The sequence below is a fragment of the Acanthaster planci genome, linkage group LG19, assembly GCF_054643075.1.
Source record: "Acanthaster planci isolate LZ-2023a linkage group LG19, COTS_SCS, whole genome shotgun sequence".
NCBI classification, from domain to species: Eukaryota; Metazoa; Echinodermata; class Asteroidea; order Valvatida; family Acanthasteridae; genus Acanthaster; species Acanthaster planci.
In genome coordinates this window covers 7,958,150-7,968,974 of record NC_141795.1, presented here as the reverse complement: position 1 = coordinate 7,968,974, position 10,825 = coordinate 7,958,150, and the positions used below count along the sequence as shown (strand labels likewise).

Sequence of the window (10,825 nt, the reverse complement as noted above, 5' to 3'; positions counted from 1 at the left end):
GTCCGTCAGCCAAGCATTGCTTAACCATATACAGGTCCATGAATTTCACCCGGTACCGAGCATGTACTTTTTGCACAGGATCGACCAGCGGATTACAACATTCATGGCCGCAGATCCAACTTGACCAGGGACAGCCCTTGGAATGGATAAGACCCTGGTGCAATTTTCTGTGGCGGGCTCCTAATAGGCTTTCCATATTTTAGTACAGAGGGCAATTCTGATAAGAAGATAAATTGAGGATTCTAGCAGCAGGTCCAGGCGCGACGAGAAATCCAGTCAGTTAAAACCAACCAGATTGAGAATGGCTTCGGTGTTTTGCTCCAAATGGCTCATCGGAGTCTTCCCCACGTGACTGTCTTGCGCGAGTGCATCATCGGCAAGGACCAAAAATAGTCGAACCACGTGCAGTTCGACGGTTCACAAAGGGTTTTCTTCATCTTCTTCTTTTATTATAACTTTTTGGTTGGCATTCTCTCATGTCACTTGTCATTACATGACACATAATTGTAACTTCATAGTGGTGCATGAACTTATGCACAAACGCAAGCTTTGTTATCTTTGAATTGAAACATTATTCTCTTAAATTTGATGCTCATCTGTCAGAATAAAAAACAAAAAACAAAATAGCTAAACGCACGAAAGTCCAAAATATATTGACGATTGTAAAAGTTCCAAATATAATGATCTTGATTTCATAATAGATACACCAGTAATGAAAGACAGTTCAGACTAACTGAAAAACGTGAGATAATATTCAACACAATTTTTTTTTACTGAAGTAAAGTTGTATTTGGATTGGTGTCAATCGTCATTTGGAACCTAGGATTGATTTGGGGGCGTGGATTTCAATTGCCGAGCAGGATTTTGACGCACATCATTATTCGCGATGCCCCACATCATGAACAGTTACTGACGATGATCTGACACTTATGGACAGTGCATGCTTACGTCAGGGTCAAACATATGTTTGCATTGTCCAAATCCTCCGAGATGTTCTGTTCTTGCAGAAGAATTGTTGTTTTTCTCACTAATTTTTCTCAAATTGGGATGTGAACATTTGTGTCCCCGCAGATAGATGATACGATAATCGCGCAGGACACCACTAGGCAACACCGGACTGCGAGGTCGCCACACGCGTCCTCTTTGAGACGGAGGTTGTCCCCAATATCGCCATGATGGTTTCTGTCGTCGTATTCCTTCTCAGGGTAAACTGCCATCTCCCCAGTCTTAGGCTGGTGGATGTGAGGTTGCACGGAGAGGTTGGGATCTTGGTTGGTGGACATTCGGTCGATATAGCCTTGCTATAGTGGGAGAAACTTGTGGTACTTAGTGGGCGTGGTGGAGAATAACGTCACACAAAGCTGGGCGCTCCTTGTCTTCAGGGTCAACGTGCGGGATCAAGGTAAGTTTATCTATATCTTACTTGACCCTGCTGAGATGAGACATTGAGCAAACTGTTTCTTGGAGATCCAGAGCAATGTCAAGTTTCCGTCATTGTCCTTTGCTAATCTTAAGGAGATACACTGTTTGCCGAGACTACTTTGCGGTGGTGCTGGTGATAATGTCTTCAGATGGTGCACCCAATAATATTGTTCCCATATAGACAATATGCCGTGTGACATTTAACCCAGTTGTTTACAACTGATTTAGACGTTCCCTCGTTTCGTCGATGTCAATTGTGGGTAGCCGTGTGATGCGAATCATTGATTTGTAGGCCTACCTGAAGTTCTTGACTGTAGCTGCGATCGAACTGTTTAACTGAAACTGTATGCTTTTCCCCGCTCCGTTTTTATCCCGGTGAGTACGAGCCTATACCTGCCTGCCACATTGTGATTCAGTGAACGTGTCTATCCTAGCTAGCGAGTGACGTGGCCTCGCATGACAATTTCAGAACTTGCGTGTTTAATAATAGCGCAACCGTGCGACACGACCCTTACCCTCACACACCTCCACATAAAAAATTACGATAAACACAGGATATACATGTACATGTATATGCAAACTTCCCACTTGGAAGTGAAACTGAAAATGCTCTGGAGTGGCGTGGAGCTCGTTCGGAAATAGAAGGTATAAATGTTAGGAATGTTTTTACAAGTTCATGATCAAAATTAAAAAGTTTCATCGGTAAGCAAACATGAACTTAGTGACTGCTTACAAAACGACGTTGACAAAAGAATTACATTGGTATTGTAACTCTTTGTGGAAAATTCTGTAATGCTATTCACAATGCTTCGTTCTGAGTACAGAGGGCGCTAGTTTCAGCTCTGAGAGAGTACAGTATAAAACAGGTGATGGTTTTTATTCACGTAGTCCATTAGCTGCAGTTCCACAGTAACCTTTTTATCTTTGATACAAAAATCTATTGAGATAATGATTCACTTTCGAGTCGAAAACCTCAATGGGATAAATTCCTACCCTAGGGATTGATCTGCACGCACTTATATCCCTCTCTTGACATGCTTTTGGTTTTGGTATGAATTGAAAAACCTCCCACCGCTCAAGTAAACTAGCGCCCTCGCCTGGTAACAAGCGAGGCGCCACACTGCAAAAGTACCGTCTTGCTGGTCGTATTTCACAATGTGTTTACAATCCCGCATCCTATCGAAAGGAAACAGTACCTACCACAATGTTTGATTGCGTGTTCAGTGAACAACGTCGAGGTCTAGAAAATGAAATCACGAAAAACCTACTGCGCTGGATATTGTGAGTGGAATTCATTTTCTTAAAAAACAATATAGTTAAACATGAAACAGTCGTCGGGCGAAGGAATACAAAACATACCGACAAATCTACTTCCTGACCAATTATATCACACGGAGATATCCATAAACTTGTGGTAGTCCTTCCAACAACGACGCTCCACCCCATGAAAAGTATTTGTGAGATTTGATCAGAATGTCTGATCGGTTTTGTCCGAAGTAAAACTGCATCAATAGCGAAGTGTGTTCTGGCAATTGAAAATCTGACTAAAACCTTTGAGAATTTCAGCATGTAGGGTTTAATTCTCTGCCTAACAAAGGAACCTTATTTGGAAGTTTAGGCCAAGTCTAGACCACCCTGAAGCCGCTGTTGATAGTATGGGCCCATTAGTCATAATCTTCAGCGACCTTTTTGCTAATCTTACCGGCTAGTCTGGCACCGGACCAACTTGAACAGAATCAGCGTGTATACAGGCTGAGACCCACGGGTCGCGACATGCGCACTTTACCTGTCTGGAAGGCACACTATTTGAGCAGGCACAAGAAGATCAGAGACAGGAGGCGGTGTTACGTCACCCCAGTTGAAGAATAAGGTGCTACGAATTTTGAAATACAGGTCACAAGAGGTCATGCATGGTCGCGCCATGTGACCCTCTCTTTGCACGGAAGCAACGTATAGTGAATTATCACATTGTAAGGTAAGCTACTAAAGTGTCGCACGGCACTACTGCCAAAACCAAAGTAAAAAAGAAAATACTAAAACTGGCTTGTAATCCAGCGAAGCATCCATACACAAGCCAGGTTTATGTAAATGTATAGTCATAATGATAAAACTTCTGTTTTTATGTCCCAAATGAATAGTACCGGTATTTTCCCTCGCTCTAAGTAGGTCAGTTTTATTATTCTCACTACTTTAATAGGAATGTCGAGATAATAATGTGTCAAATATTCTCACCGGGTCCATTGAAAAACCATTGATTGGAAGGGGAAAGTTCCCCTGAGATGTTGCCAATGTTATTCTAGGAATCATTAGCGCTAGCATTACGGGAACGGCACTACCACCTTTAATGAGGGGTGGGTGAGTTGATTTCCACACCCACCCATCCACCAATCCACCCAAGGCCGGGATACGCCACTGTTTAAAACGAATGAAGCAATCTAAGGTTGGTAATCTGCAATGGTTTCTTGTAGTGCGACTGATATGACGTGTCTGCTGCCTCTACTCGAACAGTCCGCCATTTTTGTCCCTGTCACGTGTCCCACCAGTGACGATGTTGCAACACAGTCGGAGCGCCGAGATGTTAGCCTGCTCTGTTCCCGGTTTTAGAAGTCCCAGGTGCCCCAGACGAGCGGCGCCAGTCCCTCCCCTACACCTGAAGGCCCAGGATGAGAAGAAAGGAGGCACCCCTCCCCCGAGCCCCCGGCTGCGAAGGCAGGGCCCTTTCACTCCCAAACCGGCCAGCAACAGCCAGCCATCGACACCGGTCACCAAGCGCTTGTTGAAGTCACGGAGTGCCGATTCTCCGCTGGTCCCTCAGCCGAAAAGCAAAGCCCACCTATCTCCGTGCATCTCCTTGGATTCCCTGCCGGACACAAGTAGACACCCTGGCAAGAACCACGAGCGCAGTTCTCGCGAGGGACGAGAAAGCCCGAGACCATCGCTCCCTTCAGCAGTGCGGGTGTACAGGTCGTCGTCGGCGCACAGACTCGAAGCTAGTGCACTGCAGATATGCAGGCCCAGAACGAGACACGTCAATCTGGATGACAGACTACAGTTCAGTTGTCGGCAGAGAAGTGACGCTGAACATGAAGGAGGTGACAAACGTGGACCCCACAGCCCTCCTCAGTCACCACAAAAGAAGACATCGCGTTTACTCTTTCCACCAGTCATCCGACTTCAAGGCTGCCGCGACAGGTCGGGTGACCTCGAACCCCAACATTTAAGTCCACCGACATTCAAAGAGCGGGCAAGCTCTTACTCGGGACCTTCTTGTTCTGGCCCGGGTAATTCAAAAATGATGCCCACCGGACGAAAATCATCTCAACTCAGGCCGCACACACCCCCGCCTCTCCCATTGCGAATAAGCCAACGCAACTCATCAACACCAAAACTTAATGTTATTGGCGTACCCACTGACGCACAGAGACACAATCAGCCAATCACAATGCAGCCTGAGAGTTCCACGAGGACAAAGATTTTGCCACCAATCAGCCCGAAGCCCAGGCGAAAGTCCTCTCTCTGCCCAAGCGCAGTTAATGTGACGACACCCAATACGAATGCTGTTTCGATCACAACAGAGAACAAAGACGTGATTCGACTTCAGCCAGTTATACTGGATATAAAATTCGGAGAGATCTTACTTGAGCCAGAAAAGCACGAACAACGTATATCAAAGAAGGAGCCGGCGCGAAAAACCGAGCGACCAACGGAGAGAGGACCAAGTTCGAATGCACCAACTGGGAATGGCGGCAGCGAAAAAATCATCGAAGGACCAGACAAGAACGTCTCCAAGGGGGAAGTAGTAATCAGGGATTCCAAACTCGAACAGGAACACGAAGGTTGTTGCCACGGATGTTTCAAAGAGTGCATCGGCGATCCACCTGAATGTCTCCTAGAATACCTGTGTTGTGATTGCTGATGCGAGCTAGAGGACTTTATTTTATTAGATTCTAGAGGAGAGGAGAAGAGGAATGCAAGTACTTTACACGTTTTCAGTTTTGCAGATGATTTTGAAAAAAAGGACCGCTCTTAATCATTTAAAAGAGGTACGAAGGATGCTCGTTTTTGCGCGATTTGTTGTCGGCAGTGAGAGATAAGGGCATACAAAGGGACAAAGTTGGCACCATGTTTCTATCATTATCATTCCGAGTATCAGGTATGGGTGTCAGTCGGTTGGGGGACAGGGGAAACCCCCCCCCGCACTGTTTAAAGTGGGCGGTATGGTATGGTTTGTCGCCCTCATTTTTTACCCCTTACATATAAATTTTTGAAATAGAAATATTATTTGAAAATGAAACAAATCCTGCAAAAGCATTTGCTAAAGAAAATAAAAGTGGCCGGAAATTGCTTCAGATATCGCACCACAGAAAAAAATCGGAATTCGAAATTTGCAGGGGCTCTTAACTAAGCGGGCCCCAGACCCCACGCCAGTAGGGCTTTGCTTTACGCTTTCATTAATCAAGGTTACGTCCCCCAGCACTTTTGAGAAGCGATTGATGCCCTTGTGATCACATACCCCCAATGGAATTTGTCCCCACTGCGAACTGAACTTAACCCCTAACCTGAACCATGCCAACACGATTCTGCGTGATATTCACTCTAAACCTCGAGTGCTTGAAATGAAGCCCGCCATGCGAAATATTTGAAAAGCACAAAACATTAATACCGCCCTCTTTTGACTCACAAACTGCGACGACTTGCACGAGGTCGAACGAGTGCACGTGTCAGATGCGTAACCCTTTGTGACTCTTTGAAATGTGAGCAGTGATCCTCGTTTTAAATTTCTTGGGGTAAGTAAAGCCAAAAAAGGTAAGGATAAAGATAATGGCAGGTGATAAAGTGGGTGGCACTCGTCCAGTAAAAACTTAATCTCTCAAAATTCGGGTTGAAAATGCTTGTAGGCTACCTGTGCGCACGCGGATATACGCACACCCGTGAACTTGACAAATCTGCATACGTACATGAGACATACATACATACATGTACATACGACTGTGAGACAAAGTCTCAAATCGAGTACATGCCATCTTTTCCTTAGTCTTGGGTCAATGACCATGTTGTGCGTTCTTTTTTTTTTGTCGCGGCGAATTTCAAGATTTATGAAAAGAGGACTCTCTCAACGGATCCCCTTGGCGGCTCTCAACAAGTTCGGGAGTTGTAAGGCGCCGTGGTGACACTAAGCTCGCAACTTGTTTGTTTGATTTGGGTTTTAGTGGGTCATCATCGGTGAGGCCGAGGTCCCACGCGTGGGTTTGTTGCCTTCCACAAGTTCCAGACTTTAATATTACGCCGAAGCGCAGCCCCCCCCCATCCCTGACAACTAGCTGAGGCGTGCTACTTGGAAACTGGGAGCATGTGGGTCTATTTTGAGATGGTAATTCTTGAAATAACGAAGCGACAGCAGGTGGACTAAAGGGGTGATACGGCTGTTTAACTAAAAGGAGATGATCTAAGAGCAGCAAGGAGCTGACAAGAACGTATCAATAAAATCCTTGAAATGAAGCAGATAGCGAAAAAAACTGATTTCAAACCGATGAATCAGTCTTACTACGGAGTCGGTGTGAGTATCTCTCGCGAAGTTTGGTCATTTCTCCTTTACCGATGGCCCCCGCGGACGCTGTGAAAATCAGAACTTTTGCTTTGCAAATCGTAGAATCTACTAAGCAATAGCACTTTCTAACTTGATATCAATCAGGTCACCCGCATTGATAACGTCTCTATAAACAGCAGTAATAATTTTTGCAACAGTTTGTCCATCACAAAAGAATGCATTAAAGATAGGTAGGCCTATTTAAAATATTTACCCATCCATTCCTGCCTACTCGAAATAACATTTAAAAGCTCGATACAATCTGTTCGCTGCAATTGCTTATTTCCCCAATGTTGTCTTGTTGTTTGTTAGAAAGCAATCATTCTCTTGTCAACAAGGATACAACCGAATTACGCATTAGAGATCAACCCACGCCTGGCTAAATTACTTCAAAACACTCGGCTAACAATGGACGGGGGGAGAGGAAATCGGAAATTATTCTTTCTGCGTCGCACGTTATCTCTATGTTTTGTTTTTTTTATCCCGCGCCTGTCGTGAACTCATAACACATGTGCACCTCGGCGCTCTCCATAAAGTGCACCCACATCCGGGGACAATGATCCGCGGTGTGTATTTACCCAAACCGTTTGTGAAACGATTCCGCAAGTTTAAGCAATCGGTTGTCGATAAACGGAGACCTCCCCGTCACATCGGAGACAAAATATTTCGCCTATCGCGCGTGGTTGGATCAAAAACAAAACCTATTTTTACCGAAGTTTGGGCCAAGGTTTCGACACAGAAGGTCCTCGTTTGCTAAGAATGCTAAGTGATAACTTCGACCTTATTAAAGAAAAAAAGAAACATTTCAACATCTTTATTTTGTTTTTTACCCTTCAAAAGTGAAGCCTTGAACTGTGTTAAAATGCTTGCAATGCAAGAATGAAGCGCTTTAAAGTAACAGAAAAATGCAAGGAATTTTAAAAGTTATTTTCTTTCAACCGCTTAGCCGATTCCTGACCATTTCTGGTGCCAGTTATCCGAACCACAGACAAGCAGACACTTGTCAAGTGGATCCTATGCAAACGTTTGTTTTCTCGTGAAATGCCCGAGAAACCGCCGACGCGCATTCAAAATAAAGGCAACAAAACCTTGTATCGGGACAGTTGGCAAAGCAACACTTTCGCGCTCCACTGACTTTCCGGTTAACAGAAAAAAGGCAGGCCTACCCTTTCCTCAGATTTGCATGTCCAAATTGCAATTATAGCGATACAATGACTGTGCCTTTTTCTGGACGAGACTGGAATGCCAAAAATTCGTTGACTTTTGTGACGAACAATGACTGTAAATGGACCTACAATATTTCACTGAGAATTTCAGCCAGCGAAACGAGCACAACGAACAACCCTTGCGTTTCATTGCATCCTACTATCTACATTTATTTCAGCGTTAAGGCCTTCTGGACCTTTGGCGGAAAAACACAAGTTCAGATTTATATTCCAACAATCATTCTTAACTGGGGACTTTGAGCACAGGCGAATAGAGAACGAGAAAAGTGGTCCCAATCTCGTAGCGTGCGCTTGGTAGGCCTTGAAATTTCCACAGTTGAAATGCAGGGCACAAGAAAAGAACAAGAAATATTTTTAATTAGTGTAGATCGATCGATGAAAATTTGAGAGTTATGTTCTACCCCTTGAATAGCTTTTTCGTCTGTATAACATTGATGCTACTGCGCATGCATTGTGTGCGCCTGCATTCTGGGTAATGAGGTGGACATCAATCTCATGATACAAGTCACTTGGCGCTGTCACTACCCTACCTAATTAATCATGTCTTCGAACGGACGTCGACTCGGCTTGCTTTCTGCAGAGTGAGTACAGAGCAAAAACAACCCGTACTGTACGGGGTGGTAGGCTTCCAACTCTGAGAAAACACCATCACCGCGCGGCGAACGCGGGACCAGGGCCGCGGCTTTGAGAGGGGAGCGGCCCATCTCGCTGAGAGACAAGGGGGCCGCTCCTTTTGCTGCGCCCGCCCGTCACCTTGCACGTAGAGGGGTCAGCCCCCCTCTGAAAACAAACCATGTTCGAGATGCCATCCAGCGAGAGAGTGATGGTGAGAGCTTCCGGTGATACACCATGAGCCAAACCCGTGGTTTTTGTATTATTTTCCGTCAAAGGGCATTTCGTAGAAAACCGATATGCGACTTCCCAGCAACTTGTTGAATAATAGATTATGGAGTGAAAAACGGTACATAAATATCAGTAAATTGTTTTTCGTACAACGCAGAGAAAGTACACATGCCCTCCAATCCAGTTCAAATTGTATAAACTCGGACCTATCCGCGGAGTACTGACGGTATGAAGAGTTTACCATCTCAGGTGGAAAATTTGAGTCTAAAATAGCTTAAAATTTCTTAGAATTAGAATATATAGATCATTCTTTTCGTCGGGTCTAAGAAAATGGCGGACTGCCTTTAATTTGCCAATCTAAAATCTGTAGTGCCTTAATGGCATAAATACGGAGGGTATTCCCATCATCACGGCTGATCAAATCCAGATGGTGCCGGTTCAAACACCTGTACGTCACCTGCACTGTAATTGATTGGTCTGCTATTTACGGCAGGGAGCGCTTCGGTCAAAGATGACCGCCGTCGCAAAAGTAAAAGTCACACGCAAAACGAGACAGCTGCCGATGTACGCGCCCATTTCTTGCCAGACAAGAAGCGGACCTGTGCGAGAAGGGACGGATCCAGCATTTTTCCGGGGGTGGGGGTGGGGTTGGGTGCCAGGCGGGAGATTTTGTTTTGTAATGTCACATAAGTGCGAACAGTCAAGCAGAAACGATGATGAAATAGTGCACATTGTTTACAATGGTATTGTAACACTTTTCTTGTAAAAGGATCTGCGGGATGCTATCTTTTTAAAATTTACTTTAGTTATTTTTTAAAATTATTTTTGTTGTTTTTTCCCTACCTTCTTTGTTTCGGGGGTGGGGTTTGACCCCTGGATCCGCACCTGTGTGATACTTCTAGTCAAATCGAACCTCTCTTTGTCTCCTTCTATGAGTGTACTTTGCAGGGTCGTAATTCCACCAGAAAGTTCGCTACGCCCCTTCTCTCTGAGTGATAGTTTTTGTGAATGTGCGTGTTTGCAATACATTAAGCTGTCTTGTTCAATTCGTTCAATTCCCCTCACCCCTTTTCGAGGAGAGGGGTGTGTTGGTAACCCCATATTCGCCAACTTACGTCAGTGAAGCTGTTAATCTCGGAAAATAAACTATCCCAACCTTATTTTTTTCTCTTATAACCTCGAAGAGTATACCACGGCAGATTCATTATTTTAATCAAAGACAGAGTAAAATTACACACCCGATTTAACTTCAATTCATTTGATTTATCGACCCGAAGCGCAGTAATAAATTTCTAAATAATGATTAGAAATAATAATTGCTTTATGGGGCAGCGGGAAAAGTAAAAAAGGAAGTTTTAAAGTGTTCCTCGTTCCACTTGACACTTTTTTCAAAAAACCTTTAATCTGACACGTTGTATAATTTACTACTGCATGCTTAAACACAGTGCATTATAGGCTTGGCTGTTTACCATTATTGGTAAGTTGGGTGACAGATTCGGGTTGACGTGGCGATCTCTATCAGGCTTCAATTGTACCACAGAGCTTGCTCTATGATTGTACCTTGTGAACAAAAATATCCAGGCTCCATTACCAAGAAAAGAGGGAAATTTTCCCCTCAGACATTTCAAGGTAACAGCTTGAAGAATTTAAGACCGGGGATAAATCGAACTGATTGGTACTTTGCTCGGGACCAAAGCAGAGTAGAAAGTATTCCATTAAACTTAGGCATTCGCAGGCAGCGGTATTG

General features: G+C 44.4%; 1 protein-coding gene across 2 annotated transcripts; it reads left to right on the top strand.

Annotated features, from left to right (window-relative positions):
• The first annotated feature begins 1,310 nt into the window (after window positions 1-1,310).
• On the top strand, window positions 1,311-9,687 carry LOC147795996 (uncharacterized). 2 transcript variants are annotated; one of them, XM_087129896.1, is made up of 2 exons: window positions 1,311-1,402; window positions 3,891-9,687. In XM_087129896.1, exon 2 carries the CDS (start codon window positions 3,971-3,973, stop codon window positions 5,336-5,338), a length of 1,368 nt encoding a protein of 455 aa, XP_086986022.1. In that variant the 5' UTR covers window positions 1,311-1,402; window positions 3,891-3,970; the 3' UTR covers window positions 5,339-9,687. The 2 variants fall into 2 exon arrangements, with proteins under 2 accessions (XP_086986022.1, XP_086986021.1); XM_087129895.1 differs by lacking the exon at window positions 1,311-1,402 and adding an exon at window positions 1,691-3,397.
• The last annotated feature ends 1,138 nt before the right edge of the window (window positions 9,688-10,825 follow it).